The sequence below is a fragment of the Pelodiscus sinensis genome, chromosome 31 (assembly GCF_049634645.1).
Source record: "Pelodiscus sinensis isolate JC-2024 chromosome 31, ASM4963464v1, whole genome shotgun sequence".
Taxonomy (NCBI): Eukaryota; Metazoa; Chordata; order Testudines; family Trionychidae; genus Pelodiscus; species Pelodiscus sinensis.
In genome coordinates, this window is record NC_134741.1 from 7637159 (window position 1) to 7661652 (window position 24494).

General features: G+C 56.0%; 2 protein-coding genes across 7 annotated transcripts in view; one reads left to right on the forward strand and one right to left on the reverse strand.

The window, feature by feature from the left end:
• LOC142821548 (uncharacterized) overlaps nt 1-23348 on the forward strand; it is an 83841-nt gene extending 60493 nt beyond the window's left edge. Inside the window, exons 1-5 of one of the 6 annotated variants that reach the window (XM_075912805.1) lie at nt 14019-14477; nt 15074-15217; nt 18081-18274; nt 19400-19513; nt 19803-23348. In XM_075912805.1, the coding sequence (XP_075768920.1) occupies nt 18088-18274; nt 19400-19513; nt 19803-20776 (1275 nt within the window). In that variant the 5' untranslated portion in view covers nt 14019-14477; nt 15074-15217; nt 18081-18087 and the 3' untranslated portion in view covers nt 20777-23348. Of the gene's footprint in view, nt 1-14017; nt 14478-15073; nt 15218-18080; nt 18275-19399; nt 19514-19799 lie in introns of those variants that run through there. The other 5 variants (XM_075912806.1, XM_075912807.1, XM_075912810.1 and 2 more) reach the window with 5 other exon arrangements.
• On the reverse strand, nt 3267-13258 carry LOC102463896 (zinc finger protein RFP-like). The gene is made up of 9 exons (XM_075912785.1): nt 13044-13258; nt 11727-12290; nt 11348-11443; nt 10619-10849; nt 10238-10260; nt 8900-9012; nt 8147-8167; nt 7841-7867; nt 3267-4667 (listed from the first exon to the last, which is right to left on the reverse strand). The coding sequence occupies exons 2-9, from the start codon at nt 12141-12143 to the stop codon at nt 4144-4146; spliced, it is 1452 nt and encodes a 483-aa protein (XP_075768900.1). The 5' UTR covers nt 12144-12290; nt 13044-13258; the 3' UTR covers nt 3267-4143.
• Nucleotides 23349-24494: the final 1146 nt, after the last annotated feature.

Here is a 24494-nt window from a genome sequence, read left to right on the forward strand (position 1 = left end):
CCATTGGGCTATGTGATCTGTGACCTAGGGATCCATGTTGGATCCCCTCAGGCACTGGCCGCTCAGAGACTGGTCAGAACTGGATTTTCCTCCCAAGTGGCACGAGGGTTCCTGACAATAAGCAGCAGAACGGCTCTGCACAAGAGGATTTTTTTGTGCAAGAAGGAGCAGTGTAGACAGCTCCTTCTTGCACAAATCCTGTGCTGCAAAAATGATGGCTCATTAGGCATGCAAATGAGGTGTGGAAATATTCATCCCCACATTTCATTTGCATATCTTATTGCTCAGCAATGCGCAGCATAGACACAGCCAAGGAAGCCAAATACTGGCGTTACCAATGATTTGCAGCAAACCAACATCTCCCCAGCGGGTCCCACTGAGGTCATGGTGCAGGATTCAGACTCACTTGCCGAGGAAGGCTCTAGAATCTCCCTGCTTCACACAACATTTTTTTAGCTTAGCCAGAAAGCAGAGGGGCCATGTTTACACTGACGGGTTCTTGTGTAAGCAATATGCAAATGAGGCTAAGCGTGGACCAAGGGGCTTGGTTTGAACTAATGCAGCAGCCCCAGATGCCCTTTCACTTTGAAAACACTGCATGGGTGAGAGTATGCAAATGAAGTGTGCACTATTTAAATCCCTGCTTCATGTGCAACTCAGGAGCGTCTACTTTGCTAGAAATAAGACCCCAGTGTAGATGCACCCACACAAGGGCTCAGCCATAGGAGCTAAGATTTCCACCAAGGACTGGGATTGAACCAGGGGGCCCTTAACGCTTCACATTAATGCACCCCCCACTAAGCTACTTCAGCGGCTACAGGGGCTGCTCTGACATCACCGCTTCTCCCTCAGGGATGCTTTACTCCACAGCCGTGCACAAGAGATGCTGTTGCTCGTGGCCCTGCAAGGTGAGATGCGCTTTGCCTGCCCCTCACAGCCTGACTCGCTACTTGACCATTTCCGGCCCCCCTTCCTGTGCTGACCCAGTGGCTGACAGGGGCTGTGGCTGCTGATGATGGGAAGAAGATGGGTGGTGAGACCCTGGTGTCAAAAGGCCGACCTGCCTCTTTCCTGCTTGGGCCTGGCTCTCAGCACGGGGCAGGCAGGGGTGTCCTGAGCAGCCATGCTGGCCACAGGGGTGTCTGGTTTGGTGACTGGCCTTTGTGCAGCTGCCTGCTATGGACAGGGAAGGAGAAAGAAGCCCTGGGAGGTGAAGCAGCGGGAGGGAAGCAAGGAGCAGAGTGTCAGCTGCCAGCCCAGAGTCACAGGTGCCCTCTGCCTCCTGGGACCACCCCTCCCTGAGCCGCCAGCCCCCTGTCTCTCACCGTGCGCCCCTTGGGGAGTCCACTCGCTCTGGGCTCCGGGGGCCTCCTGCTCCCGTAGGGAATGACACAGCCCTGTGCCCTCGCCCAGAGCCACTCCCAGCCCGTGTGAAACAGGAGGGTTCATTGAGCCTCTGACACAGCGCAGGGACCCAGGCAGGCAGCAAGGGCTGCGGGTGGGGAGTGAGGGCACCAGAGGGGGCAGGGAAACAAGAAGCACCAAGACTCTTGCCACCAGGGTCTGGCCACCCGACTCCCTGCCCAGGCTGCTGGGCCCCCGACCACTTCAGCTGCCAGGTCAGCCCGGGAGCTAAGGCAGGAATGGGGGGGAGGAGCCAGTCAAACTGCAGGTGGCAGGAAACACCAGTCGCGCCTTCCTGGGCCGGGCACGACGGCATCATGTTAGTGACACGGCTGCCAGACATCCCGGACAGTTAATAACCAACTAGAGGGGTTTATGGGTAGCTCAGTGTGGGGAGCCTAAGATGAAATATTTAAAGGTCCCTGGCTCAATCCCAGGCTTTGCCATGTCTCTCAGTGCAGTAGGGCCTCTCTGTTCCCCGGCCATGCTAGTGCCCTGTGACATCCCTGCATCCATCTTCGCCACAGCCCAGCACTGGAAACTCCCGTCCATCTGATTAACCCCCTTCGCTTCCTTGGCTCAAGTCCCCTCCCCCCGTGCGTGTGGCTGGCAGGGGTTTCTAGATGGATCCATTCACATGTAGCTTCACTGAAACCCCCCTCATTCGCCTGCGCCCAGGTCAGTCTGTGTCACTGGCTCAGGATTTCCTCTCCCCATCACGCTACAGAGAAAGCCCTTGTGTGTTAAAGGGCCTCAGGGAGCCCAGAGCAGAGGGAGCTGGGAATCTAGTCCCATTGATCCCCTCGATACACAGTCCCAGCCCCAAGCCTCCCCCATCCCTAATCCTGTGCCCTGACTTCTCTACCCTCCCACATCCTCACTCCTGTCCTGAGCCCCCCCCCACTCTCACACACTCCCCAAATCCCTGCCCTGAATCACCCACACTCCACATTTTAATTTCTTACAGGTACTGTCCTATCACAACCCCTCCCCCAACTTCCTGCCTTGAGCCTCCTCCTGCCCAAGGGGTGGTGCCCAATAGAACAGGCCCTGTAAGAAATGTGTCACTTTCACCCCTGGGAGCAGCTCAGCCATGCAAAGGGGCTGTCTGGGGCAGGACATTAGCCCTGGAGGGCAGGGGTGGGTGTGGCAGTGACATCACAAGGGCTTTTTGCAGCCCCTCAGCTTATTGGCTAAAGGAGGCTGGGAGGTGATGACCTCACAGAGAATCCATGACAATGGCCAGGTGGGACAGGCTGCAGGGCAGGGGCCATCTCAGAGCGCCCCCCCCATGGCTTTGCTGCAGGGAGTCTCCTTGAGAGTTGTCTTTGAGGCCTTTTCGGAGCCTTCTCCTTTCCCAGGTCTAACTGACCTAGAAGGCAGACGTCCCTGTGGAGAAGGGAAGAGCCTCCAAGAAGGGTGACTCTACCATAGCAGGGGAATTAGCTCAAGTGGTAGAGCGCTTGCTTTGCATAAGAGAGGCAGTGGGATCAATGCCCACCTTCTCCAGTGTTGGGGGTAATCCCCAGTTTTCTTTTTACTTTCAAGTAGGAATAAGGGATCTTCCGGAAAAGGGTTTATTTTCCGGAAAATCACGTCCAGACTGGCGCTTTTCTCCGGCTTAACCCCAAGCCAGAAAAAAGCAGAAGCCATGTAAATGCAAATGCCGCGGGGGATATTTAAATCCTCCACGGATTTGAAATTCCGACTGGTCTCATTAGCATCCCTTTTCCAAAAACGGGTGCCAATGTAGACACAGCCCTGGCTGTGTCTAGACTGGCAAGTTTTTCCGCAAAAGCAGTTTTGCGGAAGAACTTGCCAGCTGTCTATACTGGCTACTTGAATTTCTGCAAAAGCACTGACGATCTCATGTAAGATTGTCAGTGCTTTTGTGGAAATACTATGCTGCTCCCGTTCGGGTAAAAGTCTTTTTCCCAAAAAACTTGTGCACAAAAGGGCCAATGTAGACAACAGAGATTTGTTTTCCGCAAAAATGGCAATCGGGGCTTTTATGTGGAAAAGCACATCTAGATTGGCCATGGACGCTTTTCCGCAAAAAGCGCTTTTGCAGAAAAGCATCTTGCCAATCTAGACACGCTTTTCCAAAAATGCTTTTAACGGAAAACTTTTCCATTAAAAGCATCTCCAGAAAATCGTGTCATTGTAGAAATAGCCAGTGATTTCAATAAGTTCAGCTCATAATAGAGGAGCCTCAGTGCCAGTGCTCCAGTAGCTTACAGTGAAGTCAACTCTTCAGCTCACAACTAGATACCTAATAGAATCCAAATTAGTTCTGATACTCCATAGTAGAGAGAGAAAGATACAATCAGTGCTGTTTAGGCACTCAGACAAGGACACACCACCACCAAGTACAAAATCTACCCCCAGCCTCTCAGTCATGGTGGGTGTGTCTATGCAAATTGGATGTATCTATGTAAATGAGATCAGCCCCTGAAGTCTCTTTGCACCACTCGCTACAGTTCACCACCAGATGTCAGAGTAGAGCTTACCCTGACCCTGCTTACACCAGCATCACCCTGTGCTGGGGTGGAGCAAACCCAGGGGCAGGGACGAAAATCGGACTGGGATCCTTCCAGCCAGAGGGTTCCATTCACCCGGCTGCCAGGTGTCTGGTTTTTCACTGGAGGATCCAGTTGCAAAGGGCAAGGGGCAGTGACCGGTTGGCACAAAATGTCCAGGTACCTGCAATAACCGTCAGGGGCAGGGATTCCCTCCGGCCTAGGCCGGCACCGGGCAGATGGTCAGGGGAGTCTCATCGTAACCAGGACAGAAATACGGACAGAGCGTCCCGGAGAAGGTGCCGGTGAAGGTGAAGAGATGGGACCTGTCAGTCACATTGTAAAACGAGACCTCGCCCGCCTCGTAGTCCAGGAAAACCCCCACCCGGCTGGGCCTGGCGCTCACGGGGAGGGGGGTCCAAGGGGAGGTAGAGACTGTGTATTTATCCCCACTCCTCAGCCACACGGCCCAGTATCCTTGTTTGGTTGTGAGTGTGACCTTCCCCTTCCTGCTCACAGATTCTCTGCAGACACCCAGGTCCCAGTCAGTCTTGTCTCCCACCTCCACCTCCCAGTAATGCCTCCCACCCGTGAACCCCTTGGCGCCCAGCACACAGGGACAAGGGTCAAATCTCTCCAGTGTGTCGGGCAGATCCTGGCGCGTGTCTCCGAGTCTCACATGTTTCCGATCCTCAGACAGGACGAGGTTGGGATGAGCCGTGTCTGGATCCAGTGTCACGTCCACTGGGGAGAGAGTCTCAGAGTCAGGGCCAGGGGCAGGGGCGGGTCCCTGGGGTCAGCAGGAAATTAACCTGCCCCCCGTTAATTGCTGTGCAGAGGGGTGTTATTGCCTGAGGGGAGTCAGGGCCCCTCTGCAGGTGAGGAGACAAAGAGCAGGAAAAGGGCAGGAGTAGTGGGGGAGGAGTGGCAAGCTGTCAGTGTGGGGAGGGGCAGGGTAATGCTGGGAGAGGAAAGGGGAGGGGCAGATGATGGGGCAGAGGGGGAGGGGAAGGAGCCACCATAGGGCAAATGTGGGGCAAGAGGAGCAGGCACAAGGGGATAGAGGGGTGAGGGAAGGGGCAGTCCCCTGGGGGGCTGGGTGGAGGGGCAGATGGCAAGGAGGGCAGAGGGAGGGGTGGACACCAGGGGGAAGAGGGTCACAGGTGAACAGACAGAGGGGTGTGGGGAAGGGGAGGCCCAAGGAAAGCAGAGGGGTGACGATATGTGGGCACCAGTGTGGCAGAGATGGGGTGGGGCCTACACCACAGGACCCAAAGAGGGGCCCAGGTAGGAGACACCAGGCAGGCAGAGGGGCAAAAGGAAGAGCAGGCACCAGGGAGGCAGATTCCCAGGAGTGCTGTGAGCAAGACACAAGGGCTGTGTCTAGACTGGCCAGTTTTTCCAGAAAATCAGCCGCTTTTCTGGAAAAACTTGCCAGCTGTCTACACTGGCCACTTGAATTTCCACAAAAGCACTGACGATCTCATGTAAGATAGTCAATGTTCTTGCGTAAATACTGTGCTGCTCCCGTTCGGGCAAAAGTCCTTTTGCACAAAAGGGCCAGTGTAGACAGCTCAGATTTGTTTTCTGCAAAAAAGCCCTGACTGCGAAAATGGCGATCGGGGCTTTTTTGCGGAAAAGCGCGTCTAGATTGGCTACGGACGCTTTTCTGCAAAAAGTGCTTTTGCGGAAAAGCGTCCGTGCCAATCTAGAAGCTCTGTCCCGAAAATGCTTTTAACGGAAAACTTTTCCGTTAAAATCATTTCTGGAAAATCATGCCAGTCTAGATGCAGACAAGGAGTCGTCCCCTGCTCTCCTCTATGCTGATCAGGCCTCAGTTTGACAACGGTGTCAAGTTCTGGGCCCCACATTTCAGGAGAGGCGGAGAAATTGGAGAAGGTCCAGAGAATAGGAATAAGAATGATACAAGGTCTAGAGAACATGAGAGAGGAGGGAAGACTGGAGGAATTGGGCTTGTTTAGTTTGGAAAGGAGAAGACTGAGAGAGGACATGAGAGCGGTTTTCAAGTATCTAAAAGGGTGTCACAAGGAGGAGGGAGACAAATTGTTCCCCTTGGCCTCTGAGGACAGGACAAGCAGCAAGGGGCTTAAACTGCAGCAAGGGAGGTTTAGGTTGGACACTAGGAAAAACTTTCTGCCTGTCCGGGTGGTGAGACACTGGAATAAGTTGCCTGGGGGGTTGTGGAGTCTCCATCCCTGGAGATATTGAAGAGCGGGTTGGACACACACCTGTCAGGGATGGTCTAGATGGTGCTTGGTCTTGCCGTGAGGGCCGGGGACTGGACTCAATGACTCTCGAGGTCCCTGCCAGTTCTGTGATTCTGACGGAGGTGAAGGCGGAGAGGGGCCTCAGGGAGGCAGAGGAGAGGTGACCAGAGGGGCTGGTACCAGGGGCTAGAGGGGGATGAGGAGTTCAGGGTCAGGGGGTCAAAGGGCAAGGGGCAGGGGAGAACTAAGGGGAAGGTGGAGGGAGTGTGAGGGGAGAGGGAAAGCAGCAGGGGTGAGGGTGGGGAGGGGAAAGGGGTTTGTGCTGAAGAGAGGGGGCAGGGCAGAATGAGAAAAGGAAAGACACCAAGGGGCAGAGTGGGGGAGAGACAAATGCTGGGGGACAGGGATGGGGAAGGCACCAGGGCAGATGGGGGTGGTGGTGGCAGGTTTGATCCTCAGTGGGTGGGAAGGGAAGGGTGGGTGCCAGGGGGCTAGAGAGGCACCGGGGAAGGGGTTAAAGGCAGGGGGCAGAGGAGGAGCAGATGGGCATTTGTGCAAGAGGGCTTTTGCTCGAACGGGAGCAGCACAGTATTTCCGCAAGAACACTGACAATCTTACATGAGATCATCAGTGTTTCTGCAGAAATTCAAGTGGCCAGTGTAGACAGCTGGCAAGTTGCCAGTCTAGACGCAGCCAGCTTGTATTGCCAGGGACACGCCTGCCCTGCCTGAGGGCCCAGCCCACAGAGCTGGGCTGCCCGGGATCCGTTCTGCCTGGGGCTGGGCACAAACCACGGAGGTGCAATGTGGAGTCATGAAATGCTGGGACCTGAGGCCGGCTGCGGCAGCTGGCACCCCAGGTGGAAGGCGCAATCGGCGCCCCCGCCTGCAAGGCCATGACGTAATCATGGGGCGCCCTAGGCAACTGCCTTGTTTGCCTAGGCTCACGGGCCACCCCTGATCCTATAGACTAATATTTTCTTTTGCTGGTTTCTCAGGTGCTACAGGAGCACTCGTTTTTTTATTTTTTTTAAGGTACAGACTAACATGGTCCCCTCTGAGACCTCTGGGCCTGGCAGTTTCCAGCCCTGGCACCTCTGGGCCCTGAACATAACTTAGTAAAGTAAAAAATGTGCCCAACTTGGCACCTCTTCCATACTACATTAAGCACTGGCCGCTCCCAGTGGCTGGGGAGCAGGGGTGGAGCTGCCGGGTGCTGGTGAGAAGAGGGCGGGTGGCCCAGGGTTTGCTAGCCCTCAGGCCCAGTTTAAATTTTTAGAATGAATGTTTATGAAACACCAGCCATATTGGACCGAGGGGACCCTGCCAGGAAGCAGTTTCCGGTCCCAGGTCAAGGGTGGATGAGCAGGATTCAGGTGGGAAGCGTCTCCCGGCCTTAGCTCTGGAGTCACAATCTGACTCCATTACACCCCCCAGCCACTCCCCGGGCTCCAGCTTCGCCAGCAGGGTGTGTGAGGCCCCCTGGCTCCCAGCCCCTGCCTCTGGGGTCCCTGCAAAGGGGTGGGCCCAAGGATCTGGGGGTTACTGCTCTGCCAAGGGCCGGGCCATCTCCCAGGCCTGCAGCAATGGCACAGCGCGGAGGGTGGGGGGGGGGGGGGGGGGCTGCAGAGAGCCAGTCTCTCCTGAGAGCGGGAGCTGGAGTCACCGACACCAGAGCAAGGCCAGTTACCTGCGAATTCTCGGGCTCGCCTGAATCCTGGAACAAGCAGAGAGAGAGAGAGAGAGAGAGGTGAGAATTCCCACTGCAGAGCTCCCCCCCCCCCGCTCCACCCACAGAGCGGGAGCAGGGATGTCCCTCCTACCACCGTGGGCTCTGCCCCAGCTCCCCACTGCCTCCGACATCCCTCGGCTGCTCTGTCCCACCCCTCCCGCCTGGGCTTTCCCCTGCGCCAATCTCCTCGCGCCCGCCCAGGCTCTCAACAGGCTCTCAACAGCTGCCGTGCCTGGCCCTAGGGCAGCGCCCCAGGATCCTCACCTCTCTCCACAGCCAGCGCCCCTGGAAGGGAAGAGAAAAACCCGTCACTGGGGGGGGCAGTGCCCAGGGCTCACGGCCCAGCTCTGCCCCATGCTGCCAGATGTGCCCTGGGAAATCAGGCCCGGGAACCAGTTTCTCAGGTGTTTCTCCCCTCAGCCATGCAGAGAGGCCCCTGGGATTTCACCCGCGCCCGCACAGGGGAGGTGCCCAACTCCTATGGGCTCTAGTGGAAGTTAGGGGCCCAGCTGCTCAGGGGCTTCTGAAAGTCCCGCCAGACACCTGTGTGACTCACCGGGCACCTGCCCAGCTCTGAGCGTCTGGCCCAAGGGGTTCAGACACCGGGCCCAGGCGTGCGGCTGGCATCAGACAGGGAGGCGTCATGAACATCCAGGAAGCTGGGACTCGGGCCCTGAGTCTGTGACAACATCTCCCACAGCAACCAGCTCCCCTTGCCCCTCGGCCTGTGCAGGCTGGGCTGGGGGACCCTCTGCTTGGCAGCAGGAGGGGGCGGCCCCGGGGACTGGGGCAGTGGGAGAGGCATTTTCACTCCTCGCACCTCCTCTCCACCATCCACATCCTGCTGGGATCCTGCCGTTTTTCACAGAGCACCCCCCAACCCTGGCCTGGGCTCAGGAACCCACCAGCCCCCCAGGAGCAGACCCTGGGATCTCAGGGACCCAGCCGGGCCTTTCCACACCCCTCCCCACACCCCCAGACAGTGAGAGAGGAGCCCCCAGCAGCGCCGCCCCGTACCCAGGAATCCCGTCACGGCCCCCTGGAGACTGTTCTCTCCTGGGAAGTCCCGGATTCTCCGCTCCAGCTCCGGGCACTTGGGCGCCGGATGCGGTGACATCACCTCCTCACCCCTGCAGAGACATGAGGATGTTATTGGCCTCCTGCCTCAGCCCATCAAAGCCAGACAGGGTTGCCAGGTGTCCAGTTTTGAACTGGACAGTCCAGTATTTGAGCTTTTTCTTTGGGAAACAAATTGAGAAAATACCAGACACATCAATGTCTGGTATTTTCTAATTAAGTAAGTTTTCTTATTTTCATGAGTATCAGTACGTAGTTGTGTACTCACACAGCATGAGCGTGCCCACCAGCCAGGCAGTACACAACTACACGGGGGGGGGGGGGGGGGGGAGAGTGGGGCTGGGACAATGCATGGGACAGGCAGTGCCCCGGGATCTGCGTGCACCCAGGCTAGCCCCACTCCCCGCGACCTGCTTCCAATTAGCTGGTTCCCCCCTCCTCCCTGATTTCTCCTGGTCAGCCCCACTTCCCATGAACCCCTCCTGACCAGCCCTGCTCCCCACCTGCCGGTTCCCCACCCCCGCCCCAATCTCTCCTGCCAGCCCCGCTCCTCCTGTGGCTGGTTCCCCTCCCCCATCTGAGATCAAGTGTGTCTGGTATTTTTGTCAAAACCATCTGGCAACCCTAAAGTCATTCAGGGGAGCGGGTGGGAGCTAGGCCCCGGGACCAAGTGACCTCGGCTGCCCAGGGAGTTTCCTGCCGGTACAACCTGCTGGGCCCAGCCCTGGGGCCTCTCTCCAGCCAGAGGGAAAACAGCCTGGGCAGCACCCAGTCCGGCTCCCGCACACCCGGCCTGGCCCATGTGCCCCATTGGGGCCTGGCTGGGCTGCTCCCAGGGCTGAGAGGGGCCCGTTCTCCAGGCCCAGCTGCTCCTCAGCTTCTCCGCTCAGCCCCCAGGGGCCTTGTCACTCGCCGGGGGGTGGGGGCTCTGGGACGGGGACACTGCCTCCCTAGGGCCTTGCCTGGGACACTCGGCTCTTTCCCCATGGGCCAGGCCAAAGCTTGGCCCTTGGGGTGACCAGCCTCAGCCCTATTAATATTCCCCTGAGACAGCCCGGTCCCACGGAGGCTTCCCCATCCCAGGCTGTGGGGCAGTCTCCTCCCAGGGTGGCTCACACCCGCACAGCAGCAGAGGCCCCAGGGTGGTGGGTACGGAGGGGGCAGGGTTCAGAGGGTGAGACAGGCCCATGGTGGGGGGCTGGGGCTGGATTCACTGCTGGGCTCTGAGCCTGCTCCAAGCATGACGGGGGGTGAGGGGCAGATGGAGCCTGGACCTACCTGCGTACAGTGCTTCTCTCACCCTAGAGGGGAAGGAAACAGAGCAGAGTCAGTGCCCATGGCCCAGCCCGGCCCCTTGCCCCAGAGGAGCCACACTGCTCCCCTGCCCCACAGGCTGCTCCCCCAGGTGAGAGACCCACTGAAGGGCTGTGCTAGGGGGAGCCAAGCCCTTTTCACCAGCTGCTTTGTGTGGGAAGGGGGGAGCGGGCAGCTTTTCACCAGCCTTCCCAATGGGCCAAACTCTCTCTCTGCAGCCCTGGGGCCCTGGCCCTGCAGCCACCCCGGGCCCTGCTCCCTGCGCTGAGTTACCCTGTGAGCCCCCAGTGACTCAGGGGGTCCCCTCCCTGCGCTGGGCTCTGGGTGCGTCTGACCCCGTCTCACCTGCAGCAATTCCAGCGCCGGCTGCCGACACGTCTTCTCCAGCTCCGAGATCAGGGCGCTGAGCCAGGAAATCTCCTCGCCCAGGCAGGCGGCGTGTTCCTCCCTCCTCCTCCCAATCTCCTCGTCCAGCTCCCCCAGCCGGGCCAGCAGGAGGCGCTCTCGCTCCGCCAGGAACTGCCGCAGCCGCTCGCACTCCCAGCGCACCAGCTGCCGCTCCACGTCCGTCTGCCTCTGGGGGTGCAGAGCGGGTGGGGCCGGAACACGGGTGAGTGGGGCCGTGAGAAGTGGCAGGGCCTTGTCCGGGCTGCAGGGAGCGTTTCACTCTGTGTCTTTGCCAGGTCGGCTGGATCTGTCCCAGGGCTTGTCCCAGGGCAAAAGTGTCACCGAAAATCACCCCAATCCCCGTCACTGCACCAACAGACTGAGGTGCAGCCCAGGCCGTGGGAAATGGGGCCCAAACCAGCCGTTGGCATCCTGGAGTGTCTGACACTCACACCCGGGGGTCAGCACAGATCTCCCCTCAGCCTGACCCTGCCACAGCTGGGCACATGCAGCAGTTTGACAGGCCTCACCCCTGCCCCCCACGGGAGAGAGGCAGAGCCAGAGGCTGCTTGCGGGCAGCCTGGGGTGAACCCACTGACCCCAGTGGGAACTAACACCAGCGTCCCCCAGGAGCCTGACACCCCCTCACATCCCATGCAAAGCAGCGGGGCAGGGCAGGGCACCTACCAGGAGCCTCTCGCTCTCCTTGGCACAGTCGTATTCCAGGCCCCGGAGCGCATCTCTCTCCTCCCGCAGACGCTGCAGGCGGCTCAGGATTTGCTCCTGCAAACACAGACAGTGGCGCTGGGGGCTGCTTGGGGCCATTGGCTCGTGCCCAGCAAGAACAGCACCACGGAGCAGTGAGACTGGGGGAGCAGGTCCCTCCTCTCCAGCCCATGGTAACTCCCCAGCAGCGCTTCTGGGCCTGGCCTAGTTTCATGTGGCTGGGTCGTGTTCCCAGGCAGGCCCCTGGCTCTACCCAGGGCAGGTCAGAACACGCAGGGGGCTCTGTCACTGCAGAGAAACTGCCCCTGTAACTCCCTGCCCTGCAGAGCCTGGTCCCTACCTTGCACTCCTGGGCAGCCTCCTCGATGGGCACTGCCGTGTGTGTGCGGTGCTCCCGGGACTCTCTGCAGATCACGCAGATGGGGGCTTGATCCTCCTGGCAGAAAAGCTTCAGGGCCTCCTGGTGCCTCTCGCACCCTGGCTGTCCCTTGGGCGCTGGCTCCACCGGGAGCCGCAGGCGTTTCACCAGATCCACCAGGTTGCCCAGCTGGTAGTTGGGGTGCAGGTGTCTCTGCGGGATGGTCTCTCTGCACTGAGGGCAGGAGAAGTTGGGGTCTGACTCTCCCCAGTACTGGCACAGGCAGGCCCGGCAGAAGTTGTGCCCACACTTGATAGACACTGGGTCTGTGAAATACTCCAGGCAGATGGGACAGGTTACCTCATCCTGGAAGCTCCCGGCCAGGTCCCCAGCAGCCATGGCCCCTCCGCAACCCTGCCCTGCAGGTTAGTTTCGCTTTCTGAGGGTAAGGAAGCAGTGTAGCCTGTTCAAGCTTTTTTTTTTTTTTTTTTTTTTTTTTTTTTTTAAAGCAGGTTGTACAACTGAGAGCCAATCACACTCGCTGGACTGAAATGAAGAAAGAAAAAGAAAAAAAAAAGAAAAAAACCCGCCAGAGAAGTCAGAGCCCCAGAAATGCCCCAGACAAGCACCAAGCTACCTAAGAAAACTCCCAGGCAGTTACAGACACACAGAATCTTGCCTGGTTAAAAGGCTCAGGGGGAGCCATGTTAGTCTGTAACTAAAAGAAACTTAAAAAACGAGTTTTCATGGGCACCGCCCACTGCTCTGTGTTTGTTGTCTGAGGCAGTGGGTTGTGCCATGGAAGCTCATGATACTCTCCAGATTTTTTGCTAGTCTCTCAGATGCTACAGGGCCAGGTGTTTCTTAAGGCACCCAGAAACTGGTGCAGCTCTCGTTTATAGGCGTAGGCAGGAACTGAATGACTGTGTCCCTTACAGTAAGCTGGGACTGGGGAGGGACTCTAGGGTGTCTATGCAAATCGCTTGCTCCTGCTGTGCTTAGGTGTGTTAAATCTCCACCGGATGCAGTGGGGTTTTGCTCAGTGTCATCAAGGGGCCCTGTGGCCATTGTCAGTTACTGAGAGAAAATCCTCTCAGGTTTGGGGGTTTTCCTCGCAGGTTTAATTGCAGCATCGTCCCCTTTCAGGAGAGAAGCTGTTGCCCTGAGTCATGCTCCTCATTAGGGGGGCTAAAGGGTGGAAGGATTAACCCCTCCCATTTATCCCTCATGTTTTACAATCAAACTCTGTTCCCCTTTGCACCCAATAAAAGTAACATGCTGCTGAGGCATGTGACTCACCCCGTCATTAATAATCGTCAGAGCCTGGACTCATTTGGGGACCAGTGTCCCCCAGCTACTAAGTCAGGGCTGGCCACCCCCAACAGGCTGTTTTACTGTCCCAGATGAGGTGGAGAATGGCAGTGATAAGGGCCACCGCCACCCCAGGAGGCTGGTTTCTGTTTCATTGCCCCATTTCCCAGGGCAGGACCCAGAGTGCTTGCCCCAATCCCTCACGTTCCCCTCCCCTCAAGCCCCACAAGCTTAGGACCAATGATCCCAAGAGGGTGGGTGGCTGCCCCAGGCGAACTGTGTCTGTGCCAGTGACAGGACAAAACTGGGTCACTGGGGTCCAGGGCCGAGCCACCCCCCCCCCACGGAGACTCAGCCCCACTCTGCCCCTCCCAGCTGCTGTTCCCCCAACTGCCCTGGAGTCTTCTGGCTCCATCCCCCACCCTGCCCCTGTGTCCCCCCCCAGGGCGCCCTCCTGGGTCAGAGGCTGGGCCAGGCATGGGGGGGGGGGGGATTTGGCTTCCCAGGGATTCACTCCGTTTTGATCCAACCCCCCCCCCGTTCGCCCTTTTCTGTCCAACCCCCCCCCCCCCGCCTTGCCCGTCCTCAGAGTCGCTCTGTCCCCCCCCTTCTGACACAGGCTGTGACCCGCTTTGGGGGCCCCCACGTCAGACCAAGGGCAGCTGCTGCCTGTTGGTGGGGGGGCTGCTCCCCCGGCCCCAGAGCCCGCACGTCCCCCCCCCCCATTACTAAGGGCAGAAACCCCCTGGGGGCGGGGCCGCTGCGTGTCTCTGCCGCCGCAGCAGAAGCAACAGCAGGAGAGGGGGCGGGGCAGACACAAGATTCCCCCCCCCCCCGCTCCGCTCTGCTCTCCCGCCCGGGGCTCAGCGCAGGGAAAGGCCCCGTGGGGCCGAACGCGCAGCAGCACGAGCCCCGCCCCCGGCAGCCCCTCTGGCCCCGCCCCCTCCCCGGCACGTGGGTACCCGCCCCCGTGTTGTGACACGCGGTGCCCGGCCCCGCCCCCAGAAGCTGCTGCAGCGGCCGGGCTTGGGGCGTCCAACCCCGCGGGGCGGGGGCGCGGCCAGGCAGCTCCGGGTCTGAGCTAAGCCCCGGCGCTGATCCGGGAGCGGAGTCACGGATGCGCTGCGCACGCGCGGTCTGACCCCACCCACCCCTTTCCTCAGCGCCCCGGCCGGGTTTTCAATGCGTCTCCCCCCGCCCATCGCTCCCGGCCCCTGCCCAGGCCCCGCTGCGATTGGTCCCTGGGCGGAGCCCGCAGCAGCGTCTGACTCCGCGCGCGGGTAGAGAGGCTGCCGCCACTGCGCATGCGCCGCGCACTGCCCGGGGCGAGTTGTGGGGGAGCCGTTGGGGCCGTTACTCGCCGCGCTGCTGCGGGCGGTGCCGGGACGAGCGCGGGGCGGGGGACTTGGACCCAAATCTCTGGTGGGGGCGGCGGGTCCTTGTCACACGGGGGGCTGCGCGGCCCGGCCCGGCCCGGCCCGGCCCGGCCCGTGCTGGTGCGTTGGGGACAAGGGCTCCACCTTCCGCGGGGGGGAAACGCTCCTGCCGGGCGGGGCGCGGGGCCAATGGCCGGGCCCCCCCCCCCGTGTAGCGATGTGAAGGGGTGGGGGCCCCCACGGGGAGCAAATGCTGATGGGGTGTCAATAGACGAGTCAGTGAGTCCCCCCCCCTTCTGTCAGGCGAGGCAGGGCTCACAGCGAGGGGGTGGTTTGGTGAGGGGGGAGGGGCAATAACTGCAGCATCCCTGTACCTGCAAGGGGGGGGTTGGGGGGGGAGAGGTTTAAGGCCAGAGACTTTGCATCTTTTGAGAGGTGCTGCTGCCAATCAGGCGACAAAGCCTTAACGTTTGGAGTCCCAGCGCCTGCTGCCAGGCATTGTGATCTCACGCTAGTGACCTGTTCCCCCCTCGCTCCCTGCCCCTGTGAAGACTCAGATTGGTAGCGAGGGCACAGAAATGCTCATTTTCATGCCATTGTGGAAAATTAACTGGAGTTACTGAAAACAATGTTTCAATTCAGCAGCGCTGCTAACCACACTTACATACATCAGTGAATTTTGCCTGGCCTGGCTGTCCCTGCATGGCCACAGATAATGCCCCGAGGGTTCCTCCTGACCTGGGTGGAGTGAGGAGGGAAGGACACACCAGCAAAGGTGTCCCACAGGTACATGGGCCCAACGTCCTACAGGCTGGAATATTCCCAGGGGTTGCTCCCAGGCCAGGCCTGGGAGGCGTATGTGCTGCTGCTGCAACCCAGAGCTACCCAGGCAGAACTGGCATCCTGACCCCACTGCTTCATGCAGCTGCTCTTTGGCCATGGCTGGGGCTGTGCTTGGGCTGCCCAGAAAGGGGTTTCTGCTTTACCCTTCACTTAGTTGGGGGATGGGTTTGTTTGTTTTCTTTCCGCACTGCGTGATTGGTTCCCAGGTGGGCCTGCTGCTCCGAACAGCTGGGACAGCCCCATGCTGCACCTCTGCTTGACTTTTGGGCCTTATGGTTACTGCAGGCCTCATTCTCACTCCTGCTCCACCCCCACATAGCTGTGGGACCAGGCTCAGTACTGGGGCAACCTTGTTGTGACATGGCAGCTGTTGGCTGTGTGGCTGTGCCTGGCTCCCAGCAGCAGGGCAGGACAGTGGAGGGGGGCGGGGATGGGTTTTGAGGAGGGATGGCAGCACCACCCATCTGGCACTTGTAGGCATCAGTGTATGGGGGTCTGTCTAAAGGACACACAGTCTGTGGGGGAGGGGACAGACTGTGGCAAGGCTGCGGGGGTTGCAGTTCAGCTTGTGGAAATTGGGAAGATTGGCACAGCTGGGCTGGGAGAGGAGGAGTGGTTGTGACCCACCATCCTGTGCTGCTTGTGGGTCAGGTTTTGGGTATCTGGAAGCACGGTCTGCGGGCTCTGCTCCAACTGTGCAATGGCCTTGCCTCAGGCTGGCTCAGTGCTGCCTTTTTCCTCTATTGTTGCTCATGGCGAGAAACTGCTGGATCCCTAAGGGCTGTTAAGTCTAGTGCTGGCCTGGGCAAAACACAGCTCATGAGCCGAATTAAACCCACCAAGCCATCCGATCTGGTTCACGGATACTGGGGGAGCCATGGGCTGGTTCAGTACCTGATATGCCCCAACTGCAAGCCATTCAGAAAGCCCGGAGGGGAGGAGAGGGAGGTGTCAGGTGCTGCTTTCACCCTCAGGACAATCTTATTGCCTGACTTCTGGCCAAAAAGGAAGCACTGTGCCCTATCCCCTTCGGCTCTTAATTACACACACACACGCTATGTCTACACTGGCACCCTTTTCCGGAAATGCTTATAATGGAAAACTTTTCCGTTATAAGCATTTTCGGAAAAAGCGCGTCTACATTGGCAGGATGCTTTTCCGGAAAAGCACTTTTTGCGGAAAAGCGTCCATGGCCAATCTAGACGCACTTTTCTGCAAAAAAGCCCCGATCATCATTTTCGCAATCAGGGCTTTTTTGCGGAAAAGAAATCTCTCCTGTCTACACTAGCCCTTTTCTGGAACAGTTTTCTGGAAAAGGACTCTTGCCCGAACGGGAGCAGCAAAGTTTTTCTGGAAAAACACTGACGATTTTACATTAGGTGGTCAGTGCTTTTCTGGAAATTCAAGGGGCCAGTGTAGACAGCTAGCAAGTTATTCCGGAAAAGCGGCTGATTTTCTGGAATAAGTGGCCAATGTAGACACAGCCACATGGTCCTGCAGCCTGTGTGAGGGTCGGGCAGGCTCCCTGCCTGTCTGAGAAAGATGCTTGGCTGCTGGCCAGGAGTCACTCACGTAAGTTTCCTGGCAAGAGCTTGCCTCTGGCACCCCAACCTCTCCCCCTCAATCTCTGACCCCGCCCCCATATTCAAACTCTCTGTCTTCCTACATCTATATATGCAAGAGTTTTCAGTGGTCAGACACTCACAGCCCCTTATTAGTTCACTAAGATACTTGTTTAAATTAAAGTTACTTTAAGTTTCCAAGGAGGAGTTGGCTAATCCAGTGCTCCAGGTCACACCTGCCTCCTTCACCAAAACTCCCTCCCAGACCACTCTCACCCTCCTGCATTGCAATCCCTTACCCCAGCCACCCTTCTGCTCCCAATATCCATCCCAGAACCTGCATTTCCTCTAGATAATGACATGAAAGAGTGCAACTCCAGTGCTTCCCAGAATCTTAGAGTGCTTCCCCCGTCCCCCACACATCAAAATATATTGCTCACCTCTGGTCTAATGGATACGGCTCAGGGAGAACCAATAACTGAAAGCTGAAGCTAGACAATTTCAGACTAGAAAGGAGGCACAAATGTTTGCTAGGGAAGAGGGATTAGCTGCTGAAACCAGTGAGCGAAGAACTGGTGGATTCTCTACTTCTTGATGTCTTCAGATCAACACTGGGCAATTTTCTAGAAAACACACTATAGGGGAAACAGAGCTTTGTGCCTGGGTAATTGGGCTAAGTGTAATAGCTTGTTCTACAGAGGGGGTCAGACTGCATGACTAAGGATATCTTCTGACCCCATAAATCTATGTATTTTAAGATCTCATCCTGCAAGCACTCAGTACATGTGTTTAATAAGCACCTGAATACTTGTATTAACTTGACTTACTCTCTCTTGTGGAAAAAATTTATAAAGTCTGTCAGATGAGAGAACCATGGTTTGTTGCAAATCAATGAATGAAGACTAAGCGTTTTAAATACAGCACCCTAATTTTAATGGGTCTCCATGTTCAGGCAGGTGAATGTTTGGCTTATTGGAAACACTGGGTGCTGAGAACTGAATCCCCATTGTTGCAGGCATAGTAATGATGTAATTCAAGCTAAGTACGGAGAGAAAAGTATATGGATTAGGGATCTAACTGGTGTGCGCTGTTTATGAAATAGATAGACTTAAACTTTTGCCCACAATTGCTGAGTCTAGTATGTCTGTCACCAGGGCAGAGTCTGGGCAGAGTGGGGGTATAGAATGGAATAAAGTCCCTTATGAAATGTCTCCAATTGCTCCTGTCCCCCTGCCATGCTGTAGAACACCCATGTCTGTCTCCAGCTCAGCCCCCGGCCTGCAGAGCCTGGAACAGGAAATGACCGTGGTGGATCCGGTGAGCTTCCAGGAGGTGGCTGTGTATTTCTCTGAGGAGGAATGGGCCCTGCTGGAACCAGGCCAGAGAGCTCTCTACTGGGATGTGATGCAGGAGAATTATGAGGCCGTGAGCTGTTTGGGTAAGGATTCCTGTCCCCTCGGGAATGAGAAGCTGGGTGGGCTTTAGAGCAGCTGGGTTGGGTTTGGTTCAGGGTCTCTCATTGCCCCCACCACTATTGTCAGGAGTATCTCCCCCGTAGTCCTGGCACCTGTGTGAGAGACTGTCCCCTCCACAGCCCCTCCCAGGGGAAGCAGGATCAAGGACATAACAATGGTGCTGCTCTTCTCACAGCCAAGGTCTCCATGTGCTTCTCCACCATCTTGCCTATATAGTGCCTTGGCTGGAGGAGTCAGTGGAAGGGCCCAGGCAGGAACAGCACGTACCAGAGTTGTAGGGCTGGGTGCAGCTGTTATTAGTGCCTGCAGGGTCCCCTTGTGCTTTTGTGCTGGGTCCCTGGAAGGAAGGTGCACACTGCCCTGGCTGGCCTTGGAAGTTGAAGCTGTTGTGGGCAGCTGGCAGGGCTCCACCAGGCACAGGCAGTTGGGATCAGAAGTATGGAGCCATAGGCAGACATAAGCAACCAGCCAAGGGTTCATTTTGCTATTCACATCACTTCCTCTGCTTCCTTCTGGCCCAAGTAGAACATCTGAGCCAAAGAGCAGGGCAAGCACAGCCCCAGCCAGGAGCTTTGTGGACAGAGCCCTGGGGGAGCTAGAACTCTGCTGGGTCCTTTCTCTCCAAGTCTTAGTGACCTGCCATGTGGCAGCTGCAGTCTGAGTCCTGCCTAGGGGCCTCGGTGTCAGATGTGCCAACCTTCCCTAGAGCTCTTGGGTACATATACACTTGCTTCCTCCTTTGAGGGAGGAATGCAAATGAAGCGGGGATTTAAATATCCCACACTTCATCTGCATAATCGCAGACTGCCCGTCCCCGGGCAGGACAGGCCCTGAGGGAGTTGTACCCTAGAGTGTGCAACTGAGTGCTCAGCTCACCTGGGGTATCAGCTAGGCAACTCCCGAGGCAGGGGTAAGCACTTTTCCTGCAAGTAAGTGTGTGCTGGGATCTTGTACCAGCCAGATCCCAGTCCCTGCAAGGTGGGGAAGGATTGTCTCAGGATAGGCGACTGCGATCATGGCTCTGGAATCAGTAATGGCACAGACCTTAATGAACAAGATCAACTCTTGTTTAATTGCATCCTGAGCAGGGTTTCCAGTCTTCAAAACTCATGTGATCTCCTGGGTGGACCAAAGGGGAAAACTGTGGATCCCTGCTCTCCAGGGCAGTGAGGAAAGGGACAACAGCAGTGACACTCATCCAGGTGAATGATCAGCTAAATTGACTCAAATTAATTTGTGTGTCCTCCTAGCAGGTGTCACTTGTGCATTTTAGTCAATTTTCCCTGATCCTTCAGTCTGTCTTGAACTCTAGTGTGAGGGTTCTGGGTGGAGGGAAGAATTATGGGAAGAAGGGTGAATTCTGCTCATGGTGGTTCAATCTATCCAGCTATTATTTGGGAATGTTCTCAATTTCCTGTTTCTGTTTTAGAATTTCCTTTCAGCTCAGCACAGGGAATGACTCCTGTTTGGATTCTCTCTTTGTCCCAGTAGGTGATGGGATGCTGAGTGAGAACCAGGAGAAGAATCTTCAGCAGGAAGAACTTGAGCGAATGGCTGCTTGTGGAATGTTATTGGGTAGATCTGAAGGGCATGATTCTCATAGTCTTGAGCAAGCAGAGACCTGTCAGAGTCAGTGCAGCCCTCACAGGTTGCAGGGAAACCATCCAGGAGTGGGACAGGGTAAATCCAATAACAGAAGCAGAGGTTTAAAAACAAACACAAAAACTGTTCAACAGAAAATCCCTCATCAACAGTTACCTTGTGCTAGCAGTGGCACTGCATCTCTTACTACACTTGAAAGAGCCCACACAAGGGAGAAACTCTTCAGCTGCTCTGACTGTGGGAAATGCTTCAGTCGGCTTTCAAATCTTGTTAGACATGAGAAAATCCACACAGGGGAGAAACCCTTCTACTGCTCTGACTGTGGGATATGTTTCAGTCAAAGCTCACTTCTTCTTCTCCATAAAAGAGTCCATGCTGGAGAGAGACCTTTCATCTGCTCTGGTTGTGGGAAATGCTTCAGTTGGAGGTCACACCTTGTTATCCATAAGAGAACTCACACAGGAGAGAAACCCTTCAGCTGCTCTGATTGTGGGAAAAGCTTCAGTCAGAGTTCACTTCTTTGTATCCATAGGAGAACCCACACAGGGGAGAAACCCTTTATCTGCTCTGACTGTGGGAAAAGCTTTAGTTGCAGCTCACACCTTAATAGACATTCTAGAAGCCATACGGGGGAGAAGCCCTTCACCTGCTCTGACTGTGGGAAAAGTTTCAGTCGGAGTTCAAATCTTCTTACCCATAGGAGAACCCATACAGGGGAGAAACCCTTTATCTGCTCTGACTGTGGGAAAAGCTTCAGTTGCAGGTCACATTTTAATAGACATTCAAGAAGCCACAAAGGGGAGAAATCCTTCAGCTGCTCTCACTGGGAAAAGCTTCAGTCGATGCTCACTTCTTATCCATAGAAGGACCTGCACAAGGGAGAAACCCATCAGTTGCTCTGACTGTCGGAAGTGTTTCAGTTGGAGGAACATTTTTTTAGATATAGAAGAACCCACAGGGGGGGAAACCCAAAATCAGAGGGGGTTTTTTTCCTGCGGGTCAGTGGTCCCCAACCAAAAAACGATCCTCTGCTGCTGCCTTAAATAAAGCAAACGTTTAAGTCTTTTGTGTTGGACATAATGTTTACTTTATTTAAAATGAACTTTGACAAAGTAACAGAAACAATTCAAAATGCTCAGCCTGTTTTATAATGTAAACTAAACTGATCTCCCCAGCTGCAGCACTAGCAAAATGGCTCAGCTGTAATGATATAAAAGAGAAGTAGATACATTCATGGAGGTTAAGTCCATTCATGGCTATTAGCCAGGATGGGTAGGAATGGTGTCCCTAGCCTGTCTGTCAGAGGGTGGAGATGGATGGCAGGAGAGAGATCGCTTGATCATTACCTGTTCGGTTCACTTCCTCTAGGAAATCTGGCATTGGACCCTGTCAGCAGACAGGGTATTGGGCTGGATGGACCTTTGGTCTGATCTAGTATGGCCATTCTTATGTTGTAATTAATAGTAAGTGTCCATTAGCAACAGGTGATCTATAGGGTGTGCCGTGGAGAGCTGCTCTCCCTCTCCCAGGAGAGTGGCACGGCCCATGGCAGGAGGGTTAAATCTTTGCACACCCCTGTTCTAGTTTTTCTAAACAACTGTCTCAGCAATCCCTAAGCAGGGCTGTGGTCCGTAGCTCAGTGGAGGTCACTTTATTCTGATCAGTCAGGGTGTGAAACTCCAGACTGAGGGTGAGTTTCAGAATCAGGGCTGCTGTGTGACTAGATGAAGCCCTTTGCCTTTCTCAGCCTTTGTTCTTCCCTCTGTCAGTTTGGTGTAACAATTTCCTGCCTGCACCAAGGCGGGGGCAGCTGGGGTGCTGTGCAGAGCCATGTGAGGATGATATTAGCAGCAGGTGTCTTTTCACCTGGAGTCAGTACAGATGCTGGGGTGTGTGTGTGTGTGTGTGGTAGAGCCCTGTTCTGGCCCCTCTTCCATTGTGCTGCTTCAGGCAGCAGCAGGAGCTCTGGGTGCAGCGGCTGCACCAGCAACTGCTCCAGGACTAGGCATAAGTTTAGTGAGGAAGGGGAATTGGGTTAGAATTAAGGGGAGATGCCTGGCTCTGGAGAAGGGGAAAGTAAGGGAATTGGGTGGGAGGTGCATATTGTGTCCCAGATGCGCGTGGCAATAGTAGTAACAGCAGCAGCAATGGCGGCATGGCTCTGGTCTGGGACCGGAGCATAAGGTTGAGGGGGGAGGGTGTGCACAATGTGCTGGCTGCTCAGAGCACACGCCTCATCTGGAGGGAGATACATGTCTGTAGCTGTGGCTCCAGGATCTGAGAATTAGGTTAGGGCGGTGTGGGAGTGTGTGTGCCTGGCTCTAGTCTGGGGGAAGGGAGGAGGATTGTGTTGGGGGGCATCCTAGGCAGCATGTCTCAAGGCCGGCGACTCAGCACACATGTTCCAATAGCTGGAGGGAGACACATGGCTGTAGTGTCAGTTCTGTGACCCAAGAATTAGATTGGGGAGGGGGATTGGGTTGAGGAGTGTGTGCCTAGCTTTGAGGTATGGGGATTGTGTGTGTGGGGGGGCTGTGCCTGACTCTGGGGAAGGGGAGGGGGCTTGGGTTAGAGCAGGGGAGTTGCCTGGGGAAGGGAGGGGAAGAGCAGCCAGCGTGCTTCCCGAGGTCCGGGATCCCCAGGTACTGACCCCAGCTGTCTCTGTCCCCTCCCCCTCACATGAGTACCCTGCCCCCACCCGCACAGTTGAGGCCACATTAGTGAGGATTGGGGTTTTTTGGAGAGGTTGTTCTTTGGCATCTCAGTTGTGTGGCCCTGACCGACTCTTCTGTGGGTCAGTGACTCCTGACTCAAAAGAGGTTTCCCACCCCTCAAATAAAGACAATGTTGAAAGGTTTTGTGTTTGGCATAACATTTGATTTAAAAATGAAGCCTGGCCACCAAGCCCCCATCTAGCCACAGCATCATAACATTCCTGCAGCCTCCCTCCACCCCCAAACCTGAGCCCTTCATACACTGGAACCTCCTGTCATGAGCATCTCACATCCCCAGTGTTCTGCCACAAAACTCCTGCATCATCCACTCACTGCAAATCTGTGTCTTGAGCCCCTCATGCACCCCAGCCCAAACTCCTGCACCCTCATAGCCACAGCCCTAACCCTCCACCTGACCCCCACACTCACCAGCCTGGAGGCCCTTCCTGAGCCAGTATCCTCTTCTCTGCTTCCTCCTGCATCCAAATTCCCTCTCAGAGCTTGCACCCCTCACACCTTCCCAGGGCTTTTTTTGTGATGGTATAGCCCAGGATGGTGTACCAGCACCTATTTCAGCAACTCCTCCCAGCTACATGGTTCTTCACGCTCTATCCACTGCTGTTTTGGCTCTTCATCTCTAACAGGTTGGCCACCCTGCTATAGGCCTTCCAATAGGGCTATAGTAAAACCATATTGTTACAGATCTTTCCAGGCCAAAGACAGCAGGACCACCAGGCAAGAGAAAGCACAGTAAATGCAACTATGAAGTGACTCACACCCTCAATCTTCTGATCCAAATTCAGACACCTTATCCTTTAGGCCATGCAGTCTTGCCTTGCTTGCCAATGGACTACTTCCTGGCTACGTCTACACTGGCATGATTTTCCGAAAATGCTTTTAACGGAAAACTTTTCCATTAAAAGCATTTTCAGAAAAGCGCGTCTAGATTGGCAGGATGCTTTTCCGCAAAAGCACTTTTTGTGGAAAAGTGTCTGTGGCCAATCTAGACGCGCTTTTCCGCAAAAAAGCCCCGATCGCCATTTTCGCGAAGGCTGGGATGTGCTGTGACCATGGAACCTGCCAGCTTGTGGAGCCTGCTGAGGCTGTGTTTGTTGCTGCTCCCCCCTGATGTCACATCTGGTTCTAGCAGCTGCCAGGCTCTGCCTATTGCCCCCTTACACTAAAGGGAGGGAGCCTCAGGACCAGGCCTCAAAGAATGTGGGTTCCCTGATTCTGAGAAAGGTGAAGAAACCTGTTTTACCCCCTGCACTGGCTCTAGGCTGAGGGAAATCGACTCAACACACCTTGGTTGTGGAGCTATTGCCTTGGGCGTAGGAACTGTCTGGGGCAGCACAAGTGAGAGGCTAGACCAAGGTTCACTCACTGTTTTTTGTGGACCTGCCCCTCCTGCACTGCTAGAGATTCTGGAAGAAAGAAGACACATGAGAAGAACCCAACTTTCTTCCTTTTGCTGTGACATGGGTGGATCTCGCTCAGGTTTGACTTGGGTCCTTCTGCATGTGAAGCACCTGTGACAACCCCTGTGCTGCTGGGTGCCTCAGCCCCTGACCTGGGATGCCACCCACTTCAGGGAGCACATGCCCTGACACTTGTAGAAGGGCCAACCTGGACAAACCAGCCTTTATTGTGCACCTTGTGATAGCTCAGTGGGCAGCATGGTAGACTGTCATGTGTGCTTAGCAAATGATCTTTAGGTTGCTGGTTCAATTCTGGCTCAAAGGAGAGATTTTATTTCCCTCCAGCTTTAGCAAAAGGTGAGCAAGGTAGTTGCCTTGGGTTCATATCTTCAGCGCTCTGCACTGCAATTGACAAAAAGATTGGCAGCTAGTTCCCACAATCACATTTC

Coding starts and splice junctions, on each gene's coding strand:
- LOC102463896 (XM_075912785.1), bottom strand. CDS start 12,143: ATGGCTGCTGGGGACCTGGCCGGGAGCTTCCAGGATGAGGTAACCTGT. Junction 10,850..11,347: donor AGGAGAGCGAGAGGCTCCTG/GTAGGTGCCCTG, acceptor CTGCACCCCCAG/AGGCAGACGGACGTGGAGCG. Junction 9,013..10,237: donor GAGAGAAGCACTGTACGCAG/GTAGGTCCAGGC, acceptor ATGTCTCTGCAG/GGGTGAGGAGGTGATGTCAC.